We start from the raw sequence: 23377 nt of genomic DNA on the forward strand, positions 1-23377 counted from the left end.
TCTTTTCTCTCAGGATTAATTTCTCTGGGTTAAGTCGAAGAACCTTTCTTTCAATGAGAATTTATGTAAAATAATAGTACTATTTTTTCTACATTCTCATGTCAAAAAAATTATCTTCAATATCGATTATCAGGCGTTAGAAATAATGACGCAGTTTTAGTAGATATGAATGTTTCTATGAATATTTTTTATCAAATGAATCACTGTAAAATTGTCGGATTAGCCTGACTTTTCACCGCTTTTGTCAGACATTAAAATTAGTTTGAGATTTCAACTCTACGACTTACGCCATCAGGATTTACACAAGATATGAAACTTTTAAAATATTAAAACTATATCAGTACAATTAAGTACTAACCGATGAAAGAAAAGCGTGAAATGCAGCCTCGAAAACTAAAAAATTCGCTCAAAGTCTTCGATGACATTCTTTTTAAACTTTAGTTTCATCAAAATAGCTTATTTAAAATAAGATAAACTCATATGTGAAGTTCATTTCCGTAACGTTAAATAATCTGGATTTATGCAAACATGAACAAGCGTTCCATAACGTTCTAAAAAACTCAGCTATTAAAGATGGCCGTAGCTTTTAATTTTTCAAGAAGAAAAGTAGGAGCCACTCTTTTTATCTCTTCGTAGACGAACAATTTTGTATATCTAATAGGGTGAAATAATGAGCGAACGTTTTGCTGTATTGGAAGCAGCGATTACACCACAAAAGACACCTGGTTTAATGATTCACATTAATTTCAAAACTTTAGTTTCGAAATTTTAAATTATGTGTTTTTTTTTTATATATTCTAACGTTTTTTTTTGTTGCTTATATTGTTAATTTATTTCTGTGTTCGCATTGCGCCAGGTGGAATATGTAGTTTAGAAACGCTGTGATTGAAGTGGAATTTTTAAGACTTCGTGTTCGGATCTGCATGTCAAAACAAAGCAATAATTCATGCAGTCACTGCTCTGTTTGGAAAGAATTGATTTCCTCGAGTAAGATAATTCTGATATTGAATCATGGAGGTTTTTACAGGAATCTCCAATTTCGGAACAACTCAACCAACATTCATACAATACATGCAGCCACTGCGTAGTTGGGAAGTGAATGAATTCCTCGAGTTAGATGAAAATTTATGTTGAATCATGAGAGTTATTACTGGAAATGAAATTCTGAAACGACAGAGCTGACACCTATGAAAATTGGATAATCTTATTTCGAAATGGCGTGAATGACATCAGTGCCCTTAATGCAGTCACTGCGCAGTTATAAAGTGAACGAATTCCTTGAGTTAAATGATATTCGGTGTTGAATCATGGTAGTTATAAATGGAAACCCCAATTTCGATTCAACTGAATCAACATCTATATATATATATATATGCAATTCATGCAGCAACCACGCAAGCAAAATATGAATGAATTCTTGGTTTAAGTTGACATCTGGTATTGAATCGAAGAAGTCATTGGTGGGAAATACAATTCAGACGCGACTGAACTAACATCTGAATTCATGCTGCCCCTGCGCATTTGACAAGTGAATGACTTTTTTGAGTCAGGTGATATAAATAGTGCAGAATCTTGGAAGTTATTTAACGGACAACCAAATTTCGGAACAGGTAAAAGAACATCAATAAAATTTAAGCGGCCTTTTCCTTCCAATAGCAAAAAATACTTTCTTAATTTATAATTATTTGTTTGTATCTATTCTTAATAATAGTACTAGCGCTATTTAGATTTGAAATTAAAGCCATATTGAAGGTTACAAATCAACTAGAAACAAGTAAAAACGCTTCTGCAATTGAATCACCGGAATTCACAGTAACAGGGTCACAGCAAGGGGAATTCACAGAAAAATTAAACTTATACAGACATGCGTATTAGAGATTGCGATCAATAGAAGCTCATGACATATTTTTGCACATAAATAAGAAATATTTGTGCCAAGAGTAAATTATACACAATGATTATTCTTTACCATTGTTCGAGGTATCGAATTTTGAAAACAGAATTTTTTAATTTTTCGAGAGAGAGCCTTTGCAATGCAGTTTCTTGAACCAGACGCTGTGACAATGTATTATAGTTGCATTCGTCATCGTATTTTATCTAATTTGACCGAAACCTAGAGCTCTATATGGTAGGGAGATTTAGTTTGCTCATGAAAAATTTCGTGAAGGGTGTCCTTTTATATGTGACTGTTGCCAATCTCGTTTGCATACAAATTTCGGGTTTCTTCCCACGAGTTCATTATAACGTACCCGTCGCTTCCCACGGGATACAAATTTTTAGTGTTCTCGTATTCTTGTTCATGTTTGGACTCTGGGTAAAGTCTGTTCACATTGCAGTGATTCACAGGGAACGGACTTAAAGTTTGAGTTATTTTGGTCGCTGGTGCAGAGCTGGCGTCAACATAAGGCTGGAAGTCCCGGTTGATGATCTCGCGGCGGGTGAGAGCTTCCCTAAAGCCATCCCTTGAATCAGCAACGGCGTCCATCGAGCGGATGTTAGCACCACCGTTTCCTGGAATAAAAAGAAGATGATTATCAAGACGAAATTGAACAGAAGTTAGGGCAATTATCTGTTGTAGTAGTTTTTGGCAAATAAGCATTAGAATGCCATAGAATTTAGCTATTTTTTCGAATCAATAATAATAACTCGATCTCTTATTGATCTTATCAATGACAGACCAGATTATATATCATTTTTAAACTCTATGTCAATCAGTACCAGAACATAAGTATCAAAATATCAGAGTTTCAGATAATTCAAGATACCTTTCCGAGCTCTGATGCGTGTTTTGCCGAACGATGCGCCGACCACCACGAAGACGATCACAAACAAGACGACGCCGACTGCACCGCCTGCCAAGATGATACGGTGAGTGATATCATATATCGAGCTTACGCGTGTTCTGAGTTTAGCTAATGGAGCAGTAGCATAATATATATTAAGTTGGAAGTCGTAAACTCTACCTCCGACTTCATTAAATAATTTTTGAATAATCCGTTGTCGGATTGGCCCTCATCGTATTGATTTAACCTGCAAACATTTCACTAAAAATTCGACCAACTCGAAATTCAGTAGGCCGAAAGAAATGAGTTAATCTATTATTGGAGTCAAGTTAATTCAGCCATGCATTTGGACTCTTACACATATTTTTGCGTCCCTTTGCACTAAAGTTATCCATGGAAAATTGAATAAATTATCCCAAGATCCCTCATCAAACCGCTCGGATCTAATCGCTCACCGATCTGTGATGCGTCCATGAATGTGTATTGATGTTTTGCCGATATTATTGTTTTTGTCCGTTGACATTGTTCTGTTGAATTAATTACAAAGAATGGTTTGTGGGTTGACCGATCGCGGATGACCCAGTATAGGAAATGAGAGATGCTTGTTAATTTATCAGCGTAACTTGTGACAGTGAAATTAGAACCCTTGACAGTGCTGTTCGTAATATTTTCCGACGTAATTATCGAAAGTTCCAACCACAGCAAACCTTCCCTGTGCTCGGTCGGCACTGGAATCTCATCGTGCTTTATGTATCGGATTATTCTATCTACTTTGAAAACTGCTTTTACCTTTAAATTTGTAGCATTGCAAGCGTTGAGGCAAATCATAACAGATTTTTGATTCAATGTTTTCTTTGAAATACTGCAACTATATAAATTATTGAGGTTAAAATGCTCTTTAGAGTCAACTTGGTGTACGGATAAAGTAACTAAAAAGGCTAACACCACCACTGGTAACATTTTGTATTGTACGCTTTTCATCAAACTATAAACAATTCGACTCTTTCCACTAAGAATCACTGGTTTAATTAAAAAATTCGATCAGTTATCAATTTGGACCTGAATTATCATCCAATAACGAATTGATTATACACTTTAAGTCGTTGAACCACTTTCTTTTTCGCAAGCGATTGGAAGGTTTTGGCGACAAATTGTGGTTGGCTGGTCAATTCACTGCACCAAAACAAATTTCTGACATGAAGACAACTTTTAATTTCTTAAGATTACACGAAAATTTCATCCTCTTTTTTTCTTTTCGACAAATATCGTCAGTTTATGTTCCATCTCATGCATGAGTAGTTCAGAAGATTATGTTACGTGAGTAATGTTACGTTTGCATGAAAGTACGGAAAGCTGAGAAAAGCTTGATGCTGCAGTCCTCTTCAATATCGTATTGCAGTCCACTTCCTAGCACGTCGATTTCAGTAAGTTCAGTTTCCTGTATATCAGCTTCTTTAAAGCTAGCACAATGACGTCCTGAGTAAATCGCATTCTCCATTGAAACCAAAATTTGATGCCGGTTCAACCACAAAGATCACAGCGTTCTGTTTCAATATCAACAAGTTGTATCAACAGGAATCAAGTTCAATATCATGTGTTGAATGAGCCGAGTTGTTAACAGGTAGACAACTCGACTGAAATTTTCAATTGGAGTAATAAATGTTTGTCTCAACGGTAAAGTATTGGAGAAGTAACCGATATTTGACGACGAGAAAGGTGTCTATGATTCCGATATTTAGGGACGAAAAAGTGTCTACGAGTCCGATATTTGACGACGAGAAAGGTGTCTATGAGTCCGATATTTAGGGACGAAGAAGGTGTCTACGAGTCCGATATTTGGGGACGAGATAGGTGTCTATATATCATAATATATGAGTCCGATATTTGGGGACGAGAAAGGTGTCTACGAGCCCGACATTTTGGGACGGAAAGAGTGCTTACGAGCCCGACATTTAGGGACGAAAAAGGTGTCTACGAGTCCGATATTTTGGGACGAGAAAAGCATCAACGAGCCCGACATTTGAACGAGAGAGGCGTCTACGAGCCCGACATTTAGGGACGAGAAAAGTGTTCTCGAGTTCCACATTTGGGGCCGAGGAAGATATCCGCTAGGCCATGCGATAATGTAAGGCTAGGCGATTTTAGAGAGATAGAAAATGAATGATCGGATGGAGGGCATTAATCTAAATTTTTAGATAAAAATGATTTTCTCATATAATAATATATCGGAATATATTACTTTAATATGAATACAAATACATGTAGCAATTCATAGGAAACTCTCCTATTACCTTCTATATGAAAAGGCATTCTGTTATTTTTTTCTCGCTGCCTATCATTGTTTCCCTGTAGAGAGTGAAACTTAGCAAACGCTCGACTTAAAATGACATTTTTTCGTTATCGTTAGTAAAAATGAATCCTTTGTGGAAAATTATTATTTTTTTTTTCATTTGTCACATGCTGCATAAGCCGGAGTTTCAACTTGAAAAATATTTCTGCCGTTTTATTATATTCCATTTTAGCTATCAACAAGATATTCTTGCAGAACCTGTTAATACTAGCCAACTCAAAGTAAATTCAGCGCATTTCAATTGCGGTGGGCAAACTCCGAGAGCCTATACTAGCACCAGCGAGATCAATGCGGTTCATGATCGTAATTCAACCCCAATGTTTGTCCGAATTTCAAGATGAAGTCTAAGTCTAACTCCACTGTAGTTAACCTTTATTGTTCCAAGTTTCAAGCTAAAAACTTTCCTGCAATTATATACGTACATATAAAAAACTAATTAATAGAAAGTTAAAGATAATTACCGGTTTGCCAGCAATGATGAAATATGTGCAACAAAATCGTTTTAAAACAATATTCTAATTAAATCTATCTTTAGTAATATTTACACATGATAGTCACACTTAAAATCCTTCACTGGTGCAAGACGGCAGGGTGGCCCAGTGGTTAAAGTTCAGAGTACCAGGATTGGAGCAGAGAGGTGCGGGTTCGATCCCAGCTCTGTGCGCCAGTTTACTTTGCTTTGATGATCAGAAAATTTTTTCCCGTTCTTGGGGGAAATGCACCACGGTTTTATAGCGCATTCAGTTCAACGTTTGCAACCCGCTGCTTTGTCCCACGCGTCCTAGAGTGAAGCGCTGACCCGGAGCGAAGACGGTATCAGTAATGCTAGCACAATCAGGTTAGAGGCAGTAAAATTTTATTATTAAGACAAATAAGAAGCTTTAATGAAGGCAACGATTAGGCTAACTGATACTTCGTATATTGGAGATGAGCAATATCTCACATAAAGTGATGACAAAATGAGAGGTATTCAGGCGAGAGCAATATCCATGTGAGGGCTTGACAGAAACACGTTACGAGAACTTGCAATTAAAATGTAAGATGGCTCACCTGAGAGTAGTACGACTGGGCGCCTGATTGATTGTCGCGCTGCAGTCTACTTCCTAGCACGTCAATTTAGCTTTCAGTAAGTCAAGTTTCTTGTGTATCAGCTTCTTTAAAGCTAGCGCAATGAAGTCCTGAGGAGATTGTATTCTGCATTGAAACCAAAATTTGACGTCGGTTCAATCACATAGATCACAGCGTTCTGTACGTTTCAATATCAACAAGTTGAAGGACAATTGTTGAACAAGCCGAGTTGTTAACTTTGCGATAACTCGACTGTAATTTTCAATTGGAGTAATAAATGACGGTCTCAATGTTGTATGATTGGAGAAGTAGTTGACGGGTTCATGAAAGAGTTTTAGACGAGCTGTGAAGGCGTTACGTGCAGCTGAGGCAGCTCTAGATAACTGGGTTCGTTTAGTTTCCTGTGCCCTCTTACAATCTGCTGCAGGATGGCGCAATGACGCAAATTCAAGTTTCCGTTGAGCGAAACTTCCAAGTTTAGAACCATTTTCACTCATTTTTTTATCGTTTCTTTTTCAAATGTGTATGATATGAACTGAATTTGTGAAATGTTACGAAAAATAACATTTGAATATTTAATAACACCCAAAATGTTCATACTGGTTGTGAAAACTTTCGATTTTTCGAAATTGAATATTATTTTGGCAGTATTTCTCTTCGTTCTTCAGAGAAAGAACCAAATATCTCGATTCGAAATGGATGTCGAACAGTTAAAATATTATATTATCTATTACTGTTTGAGGTCCTGAATAAAACATTTTTAATTAAGGAATTTCAAGTTTAAAGAAAGCCTTAGACTTTTTAATAGGTGTTGATTGTTGTGTAAGATTGTTTAGAATAAATGTAATGCGAATACTATTTAAATATGTAATAGTCGTACATGCCTTGTCGTTGAATGTAATTTAGTTATTATCGCTAGCATTAATTACATTGTTTAATGTTTAATTTTTTAGCTGCAGTGAAGTTTATAGCTTGCATTTGTAATTTGAAACCTCGAGTCTTGATCATTAGGCTTAAAAGAGTACATGCTAAACTACAAGGTGCTTCCATTTCATCTTGAAAATATGATGTGCATGAGTTCGAAGAAAGAATTGCTGGCCATATCACGTATACGATCGCGCTGACACTTGGGCCAATTTGGCTTTGACGAGTGCTAACATCTATACAGAGCTGACTCATTATTGAACGACAATTACTTACAAATCAAAAATCATAACGGAAATTCGCGGGACAGCAGATGTTTCTACTAGATCCTTAGAAGCAATTATTGAAATAGAACGTCAAATAAAGCTACAAAATCACCGGCATATCGAAGAGTGTGCAGATATCGAATAGCACGCCACTGCGTGATCTCAACAGGATATGGCAGCGATACGCATATGCAAATGTTCAATGCGGATTCGTAGTAGCCGTGACAGGCTTAATACATGAACATAGGAAGAATTGAATTTTGAGTTCAGAACTTCATCCGAGGACGTAACGTCCAATATCTTGAGGGAGCTGACGATTCTCAAAAAATTAAGAAAAAACCAATTGTCCATTCTCGAATCTCAATTTCGAGCTAGAGTTAATTATTGGAGGAGAAAACCCCTTTGAGAAAATGAAATTAATGGAGCAATGTAAAGTCGATACCTATTTCGAATTTTAGTAGAAATAAGTTTAATACTTGAAGTTTAAGTGGTTTAAATCGATTCTGTGCGTTTATATTTAATTGAAAGACTTTCAACTAATGTGAATGACGCTGTGAGTGAACGACCTATCTCAGAAAAATTTGCCCCTTGTACCAATGCTGATTATAACAGTAATTATCAAAAGAAATCTGGTGTTTACTGTGTATAAAATTAATGGTAAGCCATACCCAAAAAATATTTCGTATTGTAAACAAAAGAAGGTTCTTGCGTAGGATCGTCTTGTTATACGTGATATATCATTAATTGTTCCGACCTTTAAAAATCAAAACGTTTACTCACACGGAAGAAAACATTACGTTATTCACTTTCTCAAAACAATTAATTAATGTAGGGGTGGGGGCAGAGTGGATTACGCACAATTGCAAATACCTGTCTCTTATACACATCTCTAGCGTCAGCGAGATCAATGCGGTTCATGATCGTAATTCAACCCCAATGTTTGTCCGAATTTCAAGATGAAGTCTAAGTCTAACTCCACTGTAGTTAACCTTTATTGTTCCAAGTTTCAAGCTAAAAACTTTCCTGCAATTATATACGTACATATAAAAAACTAATTAATAGAAAGTNCGTACGTCAAGTCATACTTAATCAAGTCTTAATCGTTTTTCTTGTGGACTAAAAAGTAGAAAATAAAATACTTAAAAAACTTTTTAAAAAAACACGTTTTTCTTGTGGACTAAAAAGTAGAAAATAAATTATGGTTCGCCCCAAAAAAACGTGGGTCGGGCTGTACGTGCACCATCAAATTTCCAAAATTCGTGTGTTGTGTGCTTTTCGCTTTAATCATAAATCTGCCCGACACACATTTTTTTGGGACGAACCATAATTTATTTTCTACTTTTTAGTCCACAAGAAAAACGTGTTTTTTTAAAAAGTTTTTTAAGTATTTTATTATCTTTACATAGACGAACAATTGTGAAATAATGAGAGAACGTTTTGCTGTATTGGAAGCAGCGATTACACCACAAAAGACATCTGATTTAAAGATTTTCATTAATTTCAAAACTTTAGTTTCGAGATTATAAATTATGTGTTTTTAGCACATTTTCTCATTTATGGAAAAAATGCACTATTGTGCTCGCCATGTCCGTCTGTCTGTCTGTCCGTCTGCCCGTCCGTCCGTCCGTGACATCAAGTTTTCGTCGACGAGAAAATGCGCTCTCTGTCACTCACTGCAGTGAGTACTGAGTTATATTTTTAAGNACGGGATACAAATTTTTAGTGTTCTCGTATTCTTGTTCAGGTACGGATTCAGGGTAAAGTCTGTTCACATTGCAGTGATTCACAGGGAACGGACTCAAAGTTTGAGTTATTCTGGTCGCTGGAGCTGAGCTGGCGTCAACATAAGGTTGGAAGTCTCGGTTGATGATCTCGCGGCGGGTGAGAGCTTCCCTAAAGCCATCCCTTGAATCAGCAACGGCGTCCATCGAGCGGATGTTAGCACCACCGTTCACTGGAATAAATAGCAGATGATTATCAAGATGAAATTGAACAGAAGTTAGGGCAATTATTTGTTGTAGTAGTTTTTGGCAAATAAATATTTGAATGCCATAGAATTGCGCTATTTTTTTCGAATCAAAATTAATAAATCAACGTCTTATTGATCATATCAATGAGAGACCAGATTATATATCCTTTCTAAACTCTATGCCAAACAGTACCAGAACATAAGTATCAAAATCTCGAAGTTTTGGATAATTCAAGGTACCTTCCCGAGCTTTGATGCGTCTTTTGCCGAACGATGCGCCGATCGCCACGAAGACAATCACAAACAAGACGACGCCGACTGCGCCGCCTGCCAAGATGATAATAATAATAAATAATAATAATAATAGCGGTTTCAGCGTTTATTAGGCCGTAGGCCTGTCGCCGATTCTTAACATCGCAGAACATTCACAGCTTGTTGCGGTCTCGAACTCGCTGCTACAATTCTGCTTTCACTTTAATCGCCCAGCCTCCTTGCCGATTCTGACCAGAAACTGGCGCACAGAACTGGGATCGAACCCGCGCCTCTCTGCGCCAATCTTGTTACCTAGAATTGTAACCACTGGGCCACCCTGCCCGATACTGTGAATGACATCATAGCGAGCTTACGCGTGTTGTGAGTTCAGCTACTGTAACATAATAAGTGGGAAGTCGTAAACTCTACCTTCAACTTCATTAAATAATTTTCGAATAATCCGCAGCGAGATCCACCCTCACCGTAATGATTTTACCTGCAAACATTTCACTAAAAATTCGGCAAACTGGAAATTTTGTAGGTCGACAGAAATGAGTCGTTATATTATTGAACTCAAGTTAAGTCAGCCATGCATTTGGACTCTTCAACATATATTTGCGTCACTTTGGCCATAAAGTTATCCATAAAAATTTAAATAAATAATTACAAGATCCCTCATAAAACCGCACAAACGATTTGCTCAAATCGCTCACCGATCTGTGATGCATCCTTGAATGTGTACTGATGTTTTGTCGATATTATTGTTGTTGTCCGTTGACATTGTTCTGTTGAATTAATTACAAAGAATGGTTTGTCTGTTGACTGATCGCGGATGATCCAGTATCGGAAAATAGATGCTTCATTTCTTTTCTTTATGTAACTCGTGACAGTGAAATTAGAACCTTTGACAGTGCTGTTCACAGTATTTCCCGATATAATTATCGATAGCTCCAGCCAAAGCAAACCTTCGCTGTGCTCGGTCGGCACTGGAATCATCTCGTGCTTTATGTATCGATTTGTTCCATTTAATTGGAAAAGTGCTTTTACCTTTAAATTTGTAGCATTGCAAGCGTTAAGGCAAATCATAACAGATTTTTGGTCCAATGATTCCCCTGAAATACTGCAACTGTCTAGGTTGTTAAGGTTGAAATGCTCTTTAGAGTCAATTCGGTGTGAGGATAAAATAAGTAAAAATGCCAACACCACCATTGGTAACACTTTGGGTATTACACTTTTCATCAGACTTAGAAAATATTTGATTATTTCCACTACTAGAAGTACTGGTTTAGTAAAAAATTGATCAATTATCAATTTGGTCCTGAGTTGTCATGCAAAACCCAAATGATTCTAAACTTTAAGTCGTTGACCCACTTTCTTTTTCACAAGTGATTGGAAGGTTCTGGCTACAAATTGTGGTTGGCCGGCTAATTCACTGCATCAAAACAAAGTTCTGTCATGAAGACATCTTCCAGTTTCTAAAGTTGATAGGAACATTTCATCCTCTTTTTTTCTTTTCGACGAATGTCGTCAGTTTATGTTCCATCTCATGAGCAGTTCAGCAGGTAATATTACGTGTATGTAACATTACGTGAAAAGCTCAGAAGTTATTGTTATGAGAGTTATGTTACATTTGCATGCAAGTCCGGTAAGCTGACATAAGCTTGATGCTGCAGTCCTCTTGATGATAGTGTTGCAGTCCACTTCCTAGCACGCCAATTTAGCTTTCAGTAAGTCAAGTTTCTTGTGTATCAGCTTCTTTAAAGCTAGCGCAATGACGTCCTGAGGAGATTGTATTCTGCATTGAAACCAAAAATTGACGTCGCTTCAATCACAAAGGCCACAGCGTTCTGTACGTTTCAATATCAACAAGTTGAGAAGGACAAAAGTTGAACAAGTCGAGTTGTTAATTAACATGGAGATAACTCGACTGTAATTTTCAATTGGAGTAATAAATGTTGGTCTCAACGGTAAAGTATTGGAGAAGTATCTGAAAAGTTCTTGAAAGAGTTTCAGACGAGCTGTGAAGGCGTTACGTGCAGCTGAGGCAGCTCTGAATAACTGGGTTCGTTTAGCTTCCTGTGCCCTCTTACAATCTGCTGCAGGATGGCGCAATGACGCAAATTCAAGTTTCCGATGAGCGAAACTTCCAAGTTTAGAACCATTTTCACTCATTTTCTCACAAGTTTGTTTTCAAACGTGTAAGATATGAATAGAATAGCTACTGGTTATGAAAACTTCTAATTTTTCAAAATTGAATATCCTTTTTGCAGTATTTCTCCTCGTTCTTCAACGAGAGAACCAAATATCTCGATTTGAAATGAACGGCGACAAGTTAAAATATAATATTATCTATTACTGTTAGATGTCTTGAATAAAACATTTTTAATTAAGGAATTTCAAGATTAAAGAAAGCCATTAACTTTTTTATAAGTGTTGATTGTTGTGTAAGATTTTTTAGAATAGATGTAATGTGAATACTATTTCAATATGTAATAGTCGTACACGCCTTAACGTTGAGTGTAATTTAGCTATTATCGTTAGAATTAATCACTTTCTGTAATTTTTATTTTTTATCTGCAAGAAATTTTATAGCTTGCATTTGGAAGTTGAAACTTCGAGTCGTGACCACTAATTGGCTTAAAAAGAGTAAACGTTAAACTACAATGTGTTTCTATGTCCTCTTGAAAACATTATATGCGTGAGTTCGAAGAAAGAATTGCTGGCCATAACACGTATACGATCGCGCTGATACTGGGGCCAATTTGGCTTTGACGAGTATAACTAATAACTTTACTGAGCTGACTCATCATTGAAAGACAATTACTTAAAAGTAAACAATCACAACGGAAACTTGTGGGCAGCAGATGTTTCTACTAGATCCTTCCAAGCAATTATTGAAATGGAACGTCAAATAAAACTCCAAAATCACCGGCATATCGCAGAGTGTGCGGATATCGAATATCACGGCCAGTGCGTGCATGATCTTCAACAGGATATGCCAGAGATACGCGCATGCAAATTTTCAAAGCGGATTTGTAATGAACTAAATCGAAATCATAACATTTGTGTACAAAAACAGGACTGCACTACATTAAAAAATGCTTTGAAGTGCGGAAGGGGCGTATTTACTGACGCACGGTGAATAAAAACTAAATTTTTCAGAAGCACAGATTGACCAACCTGAAACTAATTGAATTTAGAAAAAAGTGGCGATTCCGGTGTTCGCAGACCGTAAGAACATACAGCATTAATGACTCAGAGAATCCAACTTGTGGAGGAAATCGTCCAATATAGACCATTTCCGTAGCTGCTGTTAGGAGGGAGTTATCACTTAACCTGATGCAATATAATGTTAAGCCTGAAATTTTATCATGGACAATATCAAGCAGATCAGCTACTCCAATTAATAATTGTTCAGGATAGGAGGATGATAAATGGTGGTATTGAGTGGAGATTGTGTGAATTTCTGATGCCTTAGATGGAACCAATTTACATAGTATTCGAATATGTCAAACTGACATCGCTTATTTTGCTTATAACTTTGCTTTGATGATCAGAAAATTTTTTCCCGTTCTTGGGGGAAATGCACCACGGTTTTATAGCGCATTCAGTTCAACGTTTGCAACCCGCTGCTAATGATGGATTTTCACGAGTTGAGTGATTTATATTGTTGAATCATGGAAGTTGTTACCAGAATATCTAATTTTGGAACGGTTGGACTAAGATCTATACAATTTATGGAGCCACTGCGCAGTTGAGAATGAAATATATGTTTTTTATTTAAATTAAATGATATATAACATTGTGTCGCAAAAATTGCTACCGGAAAACCCTATTCCAAATAACTGAACCAAAATCAATGCAATTCTTGCAGCCATCGCGCAGCTAATAAATAAATAAATTCCTCGAGTTAGTTTATATTTGATATTAAATCAAGGAATTATTTGCCGTAAAACCTAATTTTGAAGCGGTTGAAATGACCTATAAAATTCATCCAGCCGCTGAGCCTGAAGGACGTGAATGATTTTTTTCAATACGCAATAAATGATGTTGAATCATGCTAGTTATCAACGGAAAACTTAATTTGAAAAAAATGTATCAACATTCATACATTACATTAAGCCAAATTAAATAATCCATCATCAATGTTATTTACTTCTCAAATGCGCAGTGGCTGCAAATTTTTTTCTTTTTCATCTTAGTTCGACCGTTTCAGAATTGTGTAACCGGCAATGTCGTGAACGGTTATTGAAAATCCAAGAATTATATAGCTGATGATAATACCAAGGTTATATTGGTATCAATGAAAGTGAAATTACCTTGAGGGACTCATACATAGAGAATTTTAATACTAATACTATTCCCGCTGAATATAATCAGATCTTTATCATCCATTTCCCGTGTTTCAATCTCGAAGTTTTCAACATTATTCCTAATGATTTTTATCACAGTCCCTCTTAAGGGGAATACCAAACTAAGTCTAATAGACGGACTGCTGTTGGGTGATGCACGAGGTAACTTTGGGGATGAAAGCTCCCTGCAAGATTTATTTACTTTGAATTATTTAGTCAGCGATCAGACATTGGCTTTGCAGCTTTGATCTTTTCAAGTGGAATGCCAATGCTGTTCACATATTGAAGCTGCAGCTACGGTAATTACGTGAGATATTCCCGAGAGAATAGCTGATCGTGAGGCATTCCTCCGAGCATGGCTGATCGTGAGGCATTCCTCCGAGCATGGCTGATCGTGAGGCATTCCTCCGAGCATGGCTGATCGTGAGACTTTCCTCTGAGCATGGCTGATCGTGAGACATTCCTCAGAGCATGGCTGATCGTGAGACATTCCTCAGAGCATGACTGATCGTGAGACATTCCTCCGAGCATGGCTGATCGTGAGACATTCCTCCGAGCATGGTTGATCGTGAGACATTCCTCCGAGCATGGCTGATCGTGAGACATTCCTCTGAGCATGGTTCATCGTGAGACATTCCTCCGAGCATGGCTGATCGTGAGGCATTCCTCACAGCTAGGATGGCTGATCGTGAGGCATTCCTCACAGCATGGCTCACCGTGAGACATTCCTCCGAGCATGGCTGATCGTAATTCATTCCTCCGAGCATGGCTGATCGTAATTCATTCCTCCGAGCATGGCTGATCGTGAGACATTCCTCCGAGCATGGCTGATCGTGAGACATTCCTCCGAGCATGGTTGATCGTGAGACATTCCCCCGAGCATGGCTGATCGTGAGACATTCCTTCGAGAATGGCTGATCGTGAGACATTCCTTAGAGCATGGCTGATCGTGAGACATTCTTCCGAGCATGGCTGATCGAGAGACATTCCTCTGAGCATGGCTGATCGCGAGACATTCCTCCGAGCATGGCTGATCGTGAGACATTCCTCAGAGCATGGCTGACATCTACAATGGTCCCTCCGGTGTAAGTTAGTCCTGACATGTCAACCCAGATTGCATAATCAAAGTTATCCGGTTCGCTTCAGGTTGTCGAATATAGCCTCTCATCCACGACGAAAATACGAGCACACTTGAAATTGAGACCGTCTAATGTTCAGCTAAATAAGATTTGTCACTAGGCAGATTTGTCTCACTAGTTCATACAAATAATATGCATGTTCTGAAATATGAGCTGTACTGAAAATTGAGAATTAACTGGAACATTTTAGGAGTAACAATATAGAACTATGTTCTATTATCTATATAATTTATATAAAATTTTATGTCTATGACTCCTGACAACAGTGATTTAGAGCGACAAATCGTGTACTGAAATGAAATTTACCTTAAATTGACGTATAGGCTCTTCGGAAAACTTAGATAATTTAATCACAAATTGTACGTCAACAGCAGACATCGATACCAAGTATTTATTTAATAACCATTCATTCATGCTTTATGACTATATGGATAACTTTAATAGTACCTCAATAAAACATTTATAGCCAAAGGCCCTCTAACTAATAGTAAACTAACACCAGTTGTGCTGGGTGCTGGTTTTGCACTTGCAAGGCAAATAGACCATGCCTATAAATTCAGGACTCAAACAATTGATATCCGATCCATGGAGCAATATCCGATCGGTCGAGAGGACGGACATTCATCCGACAGACGAATTTCCATCTCATTAGTCCTAATAAGCGCTAAGCCTCTTACTGCCACGCGGGAAAGAGCTTGGGATAAAGCATGTTATTGTACGAATAGCGGAGCGTGGATACAGCTAGTAGAAACAATTAGGCTATAATGATGTTCGTATGGGAATGTGATAAATTAGGAAGTTTGATTTTAGAAATATAGGGTTTAACTGAATCAAGTTAAAATTATTTCCAAGAAAATTACTAATAAATTAGTATTCAAAATTGTCCTATCCTTCACAGTCTTGTTTGCGCAAAAATAACAACGGAAATTTTTAATAAAATAACATAAAATTTTTCGATTTATTCATTCGATCCTTAAATCATCAAAAATATGAGATAATAAGTTTAAAATGCAATAAAATCTAATCAAATAAAAATGATCAATATAAACATCGTAAAAGTCTAATAATACAAACGAGGGATAAAGCATGTTATTGTACGAATAGCGGAGCGTGGATACAGTGGAAACAATTAGGCATTAATGCTGTTCGTATGGGCACGTGATAAATTAGAAAGTTTGATTTTAGAAAAATAGGGTTTATTAACTGAATCAAGTTTAAATTATTTCAAATAAAATTTACGAATAGATTAATTAGTATTCAAAATGTTCTTATCCATCACAGTCTTGTTTCTTGTCTTGCAAAAATAACAACGGAAATTTTTGAATGAAAAAAACATAAAATTTTTCGATTTAATCATTTGATCCCTAATTCATCAAAAATATGAGATAATAAGTTTTAAATGATAAAATCTAATCAAATAAAAATGATCAATATAAACATCGTAAGAGTCTAATAATACAAATGGACAATTCGAATCGATGATCAGATGCAACAGTTTTTACCACTGAATTTTACCTACGAGATGGATTGGGTGAACCGCCATCGCCCGCCCTCAGGTCGAGTACCTTACAAGGGTACTTTAAACTTTTGAATTGGGACAAAATAGAAGACCTTATGACATCTTTGGAATGAATAGAATTGCAGCATCTTTTTTTTCCGAAATTTAATTTAGTTCTCAAATTGTGATTTTTTCATCCCCATAACTTAATTGATTCATTTTTGGGCGTTAACGTTTTAGTTTGTTATTTAAGTATTTGATTATAAATTATACCAAATTATAATATAATATTATATATAATATCATAAAATATTATATAATTATATTATATTTATTGTAAATTATATTGCTCTCAAAGCATGGAGATGTAGTCTCTTTAAGCCGCAGCTGCTGGATGTCACGCACTTACTCTGACTCTTAAGTAAAGACTGCGGACGAAGTGGAAGGGATTTCAGTGTAAGACCTGACGAATCACTGGCTTAACAAGACAAGAGGTTCAGCGCAGCCTCAGCGGACGCAATTCAGTTTTGCATTACGTTTCTTTAAAGACCAAGAAATTAAAAATAGTGACTTACGGCGTTTATTTCCTATGTATTTTAGATGTCCCGTGACGATGTTGTGAAGTGGGCCAACAGCACAAAAATATAACGTAGTTTTTGACAGTTTTTTGAGAATTGAAAAGTAAATGAGACATCTTCCTTGTGGTCATACCGTGCAATGTTTAAAAATGTTAAATGGAAATTTGCACATAAAAATATATTAATTATTTATTTAAAAAATATACATTTGAATAAATTTTGAATGAATAAAATACAATTCGAGGGAATACTTTTTTTGGTGCGAAATTCGTCCACTGCAACAAAATGGTTTCGTAAAGTATCACGAACAAAATCGATATTTTTACTGTGAATACAAGCAGTCGTATAGCTATGGAAGTATGTAGTATACGTGAAAATTTATTCAAACTTAGGAAAGCATTTGAAACAGTTTAATTATACTGCCAAAAAACAATCACTAATTTGTTCGATTAAATCATCATATCAACATTTCCGAAATCGACTACGCGTGTCCACGTGGAATGTTGTACTGAAGATGCGCTAATTATTTCGAATGATAAATAGCTATGAGTTTAAATTTCACTGTGCTATTTGAGAATAAATGTTGCGGAAAAATTTTTTTCAATTTTTTATTTGTCCTTTGAACTTGTCAACTTGATACATTTGAAATTTTTGTGGTTAAGCAGCCTTATTATAGTAGAGTTGCTGGCTCGAGTTCTTGAAAACTGTGAAAATTTCTCGATGTCTGGCTCAGATTTGATTTAATCAGCGCCCACGCTATATACTGAACTATATACAATAAAATTACAATGACGTAAAATGAGTATCATTAAAGAAATGAAATTACTGTCAACAACGGTCTAAAATTATTATCACCATTTCTAACAATTAGTTTCAATAATACTCTAGAATGTGTCACCAAAGATTTAAAATTACTGTCACCAATTATATAAAATACCAATGCTCTAAAATAAGTGTCCCACATGCATTAAAATGCTTATTATGCTGAATATTTGCAATTTATTATTCACCCTGTGAATAAAACATTGCAAATTCTTTGCACTCTTGCATCTGTTATTAACATAGCATACGCAACAGTGCCATTATTGTCAAAGGTTTTTAGTTGTGAATTAGCTTTAGCCTCTCACAGAAGATGAAGACCTAGCCTGGTGTTGACGGTTGTGACAGGCTAATGAGGCTGTTACATGCCGGAGTTAGTCTAAGTTATGTGTTTACAAACCCATCCCCCAACCTGCTGGGATCTTATCCTTGCCTTTGATCTCGTGCGTCTTTCGTTCCTAAACTTTACGCTTTTTGGTGCTAAATTTACATATTTGGACCGCCTAACAAACTTGGCTTCGCGCCATAGTTGAAGAGAGTTCTTATTTTTGCAACTCAACATGAGTTTAAGAGAGAATTAGAGTGATAGAGTACCCCAAAATATGGTTCTCATGGAGCTTCGTTATCTCGGCGCTCTACGTTTGCACGAGTTTTAATCCGTGACATCTTTTTCTCTCTCATCATAATTATTAAGTGAGCATTAGCATAGATTGTGTCGCGAAGATCCTACGCGCCGTTCGTGAGAGGACGGTTTCGAAACACAGCGTACAATACTGTGTGATGATTTTAGCAATATTATTAATTAATTTAAGTTAATTTTAAATCAAAATAGAGATGTACTATTGTTATTGTCGTATTAGGGAATATACTCACCTATATAGGCCTCTAAGTTGTAGTCTCAATTGTGAGAATATGTCTTCAAGCAACAGCGCAAAATCGCATTGCATTTTAATTTGTCGGTCAGTTGAGGAGCGCAGTCGGGTGCATGTTGATCTATTTCTGCATAGCGCGGTTTCCAATCACAGTTATTTTTTCGGTACTTGGGCAGTGATGTCAGTTCAGTTAGTTACTGCATTTACTATTGTTCTTATAGTCACTGCAGTGACGTTTTTTATCCAGTCACTGCAGTGACTTTAGTTCATCCGGTCACTGCAGTGACGAATTTTCATCCAGTCATTGCTGTGACGTTTGTTTATTCAGTCATTGCAGTGACATTTTTTCTTCGAATCATTGCTGTGTTTTTTCATCCAGTCATATATGTTCCTATAGTTACTGCAGTGACGTTTGTTTATCTAGATCACTGCAGTGACGTTAGTTCATTCATTTACACATCAGAACAAGACATGACAGCCGTGAATGTCACGCAATGAACTTAAATACAATATTTAAATGAAGACAAAAACGTTCTAATGAATTCCAGAGCGCAGGATATGACGCTTCCGGCTGCCATCTTTGTGATGCTGTGCTAGAATTCAAGTTCAGATTTCCGGACAACGATGAATTATTCCTGTTGGTTCTGTTGATGATTTCTAATTTATATTAATTCTGTTATTAGTTTTCAATAACACGCACGAGTGATCAAAGTGCTCATTTTAATTAGTCTAGCTCGAAACTATTACAGTTTTTCTGCGAAATATGGCGTATCAATTAAGTCCTAGGTTTTTTTCTCGAATTCATGCATTTATTTAACGAGAAAAATGCGAATCTATGCAAATAGATTTGAAAAATTGGAGGACAACAAAATTAAATTAATTGGATTATTGGATTAAAAACAAAAGTTGTAGTCGTAATTTATTGACAAAATTCTGTCATAGAAGTGATGAAATTATTTCAGTCAAGTAGTGCTAACAATGCTAAGAGATTAGTCGACAAATTGAAAAGTACAACTTAGTAAATGATTGGCTTCAAATTCCACTATCTATTCACTATTTAGCCTAATTCTAAAAACCTCAGAGGGAAGTTTAGAGTAAACCAACTATGCAAAAACTCACGATCTCCTGGTTAACTTTGGATTACTCTTCGAGTTACTGGCCGTGAAGTTGGAAGATTCTGTATTTCAGTTTGTTTTTCCTCTTGTTCTTCTTATTATATTTACCTTGTTCTTCCCCTAGGGTTTTCTTCGGCCTTTTCCTTATTCTTACACTTTTTCTCTTCCTAGTTCCTCCCTTTGTTCTTCCCATTGGCAGTTCCCTTGGGCAATACTTTCAAAACTCACTAAGTGAATTAAAGTAAGTACTTACGCTCTATTTTCTTGTCTATGATTGGTGGATTTTACTTGAAAGGCCGTCAATGATTGGCTGATGAACTTACGATCTCTTAACTTTTTTTGAAAGTATTGCCCAATTTCTTCCTCGGGGCTTTTGAGCCTCTTTGACTACAGCAGGCCCAGTGTTTGGGTTTCGTCATTGTCCGAGAAAAACCTCCCACTGGTGGTTTCGTAAACAACTTTGTTTAGGTTTGCAGTTCTGCCTGCATGGTTTGAGTTTTTCTTTTGTTGTCTAGATTTTGACTTCTTTTTTTGCAGTAATAAAGAAAAGAGTAGGAATGATTTTCGTTGTAATTAAAATTGAAAAAAGCAGCAAAGTTTGTCGAAATGTTCGCCACTTCTTATCAGTGAATGAGATGATACGGCAACGAAAAAGAAATTTATACTCTAAATAATCAGCAACAATCAAGCAATCTACTCTTTTTACCATTCTTTTATCGTACTAGTAAACAAACATCCCTATTATGTCGATCTCAGTTTAAATCTCAATTGGCGCCGGTACCAAAAATTAGGAAAGTTTTTGCTAAATGTGACATTTATTTTACACTAAATAACGATATTATTTACATTTTGCTTTTAATTGCGTGATTGAAGTTGAAGCGAATATTTCAACAGATTTGCTTTCTGAAAATTCCCTAGGAGAAGGATAACTGCTTTTGCTTTGTCCTAGTTTCGTGGGACTCCCGCACCAATTCAATAGCAGAAATCCTACTGAGCCCATGAGTTATGGCGAAGGATTTCAGGAGGCCGAGGAGAGAGACATGATCTGCCTTCAGGACTGACGTCACGGATCCTTCACTGGATCATGACTTCCTCGTGATGGCGACCTGGATTTTCCCCTCCGTTCATTTCCGAGCTTCAATAAATTTCGTTTATTCTCAAGGTTCAATGGACTTCGTTTATTTCCAAAATTTTATGGACTTCGCTTATTTCCAAGCTTTAATGGACTTCGCTTATTTCCAAGCTTGACTGGACTTTGTTTATTCCCAAGTTTTTATGGACTTTGTTCATTTCCAAGCTATAATGGACTTCCTTTATTTCCAAGCTTTAATGGACTTCGTTTATTCCCAAGCTTCAATGGACTTCGTATATTTCCAAGCTCCAATGGACTTCGTTTATTTCCAAGCTTTAATGGACTTCGTTTATTTCCAAGCTTTACTGAACTTCGTTTATTTCCAAGCTTTAATGGACTTCGCTTATTCCCAAGCTTTAATGGACTTCGCTTATTTCCAAGCTTTAATGGACTTCACTTATTTCCAAGCTTCAATGGACTTAGTTTATTTCCAAGCTTTAATGGACTTCGTTTATTTTCAAGCTTTAATGGACTTCGTTCATATCTAACGCTTCCTTCCTTCCTTCATGCTTCCACCCACCGTGAAGAAAGTCCTCGCCCGGAGCTGACAGATCCTGGAGTCTCGGGAAGAATAATGTCATGACCTGGAACCGAGCATTTGGATTTTTTGAGCAAACGATGAGACCTAATGAAAGTTATCAATGCAGTTAATTTTAGGCTCATGTTATTCAATATATAATATTTATTGATGTTTGGAAACACTATCGTTATATATGAAAAATTATTATTAATGATCCGTAGCCTGCAACGTCCATTAAGGCGCATCATCATTAGCGTTCGCTCCAAACGCCCAAACCTCGCAAAAGAATGAATTGAACTTCAAGTAATACCGGCTTATAAAATTATTCAAACTTTGGCCTATAAATATAAATAACATGTTTGATGAACCCATAATACTCTCGCACTTGAAGGAAAATTCTGCAACCCCATGAGACGGGGCTGCAGCTAACCTCAATTAGGGCTTTATTGGTCGCACTAATTGGATCGACGCCTTTTACGGACTTGGCCGGATCGCATCAGCAGGTTGCTTTTTTCGACGCTTTTAATTTGTCCTCTGAAAGTTATGGCTCATGGCCGGAATTGNCTGTCTCTTATACACATCTAGATGTGTATAAGAGACATGTATAGATGTGCCTGATGAAGTGCAATTTTTGAAAGCAGTAATATAATTTGTATATAACTTCACATATATTGACAGTGTAGCTGAAAATGCTTACTTACAGTTTCCTTATTAATATCCGTGGTACGCTTTCCCAAGTTCGTATTGCGTTAGTGTTACAGTAAATAGATTTCGATCAAACCGAATGCATAAGTAAAATGCACATTGAATGTTATTGGGGTCATCCTAACAATTTTATCCCGGTAAAAGGGCGTATTGGTGTTGCAGGCAGGAAGTGTGTCACTATTTGGACAACATGACCCATGCATTTTTCTGAGGATATATGTAGTTGCGCGGAAGCGAGTTGAGTTTAGGCCGAGTTCGACGCGGCTACGAGGGTGCGGGCGCATGTGGACCAAGCGTCACTGTGAGAAATTTAGACCGACAATGAATTTTTTCTCGGAGAAATTCTCTAATTTAGACCTAGAAATTGGATAAAGTAAATTTCTAAGTAAGTGAGTGGACGAAAATTTGAAGCTTAAATAAACAATATAAAAAAAATAAATCAATAAAAATAAAATAAAATAATATGAACAAATCCAACCAAAGAATTTTGTAGCTAATTTGCAAATAAAGCAGCGTGTTAATTGGTTGGTAAAAAATCTGATCTCTTGTGCATCGCAAATATATTCAGAAAAAAATTAAGCCTTATAAAAATTCTGTCAGAAAGTTTATCGTGGAATACTATAGATGTGTATAAGAGACAGCATTTTGTATTGTACGCTTTTCATCAAACTATAAACAATTCGACTCTTTCCACTAAGAATCACTGGTTTAATTAAAAAATTCGATCAGTTATCAATTTGGACCTGAATTATCATCCAATAACGAATTGATTATACACTTTAAGTCGTTGAACCACTTTCTTTTTCGCAAGCGATTGGAAGGTTTTGGCGACAAANGTTTGCGAAGGAGTAAACTGGTGCAGAATGGCGGTGATAAACTCGATATTATCAGCTATTCAGCCAAGATATACAGGAATTATGGCGGCGTTTGAGCAAAGTTAACGACGCAAATAGCACTACAAAGAAAAATTTCAAATCGATTCTTTCACCGTGCATATTTGAACTTCAAAATTATAATATAGGCACATTTTTTCGG

General features: G+C 36.5%; 1 protein-coding gene across 2 annotated transcripts; it reads right to left on the minus strand.

Moving 5' to 3' along the window:
* Positions 1-1759: 1759 nt before the first annotated feature.
* On the minus strand, positions 1760-10476 carry LOC125179242. 2 transcript variants are annotated; one of them, XM_047884721.1, is made up of 3 exons: positions 3239-3281; positions 2766-2852; positions 1760-2511 (listed from the first exon to the last, which is right to left on the minus strand). In XM_047884721.1, the coding sequence occupies exons 1-3, from the start codon at positions 3255-3257 to the stop codon at positions 2177-2179; spliced, it is 441 nt and encodes a 146-aa protein (XP_047740677.1). In that variant the 5' UTR covers positions 3258-3281; the 3' UTR covers positions 1760-2176. The 2 variants fall into 2 exon arrangements, 1 of the variants encoding a protein (XP_047740677.1); XR_007157195.1 differs by lacking the exon at positions 3239-3281 and adding an exon at positions 10326-10476 and having other exon boundaries at positions 2384-2511.
* Between the last annotated feature and the right edge of the window lie 12901 nt (positions 10477-23377).

Source organism: Hyalella azteca, unplaced genomic scaffold (assembly GCF_000764305.2).
Source record: "Hyalella azteca isolate HAZT.00-mixed unplaced genomic scaffold, Hazt_2.0.2 contig16054, whole genome shotgun sequence".
Classification (NCBI taxonomy): Eukaryota; Metazoa; Arthropoda; class Malacostraca; order Amphipoda; family Hyalellidae; genus Hyalella; species Hyalella azteca.

Coding starts and splice junctions, on each gene's coding strand:
- LOC125179242 (XM_047884721.1), bottom strand. Junction 2,512..2,765: donor ACGCATCAGAGCTCGGAAAG/GTATCTTGAATT, acceptor TTTTTATTCCAG/GAAACGGTGGTGCTAACATC.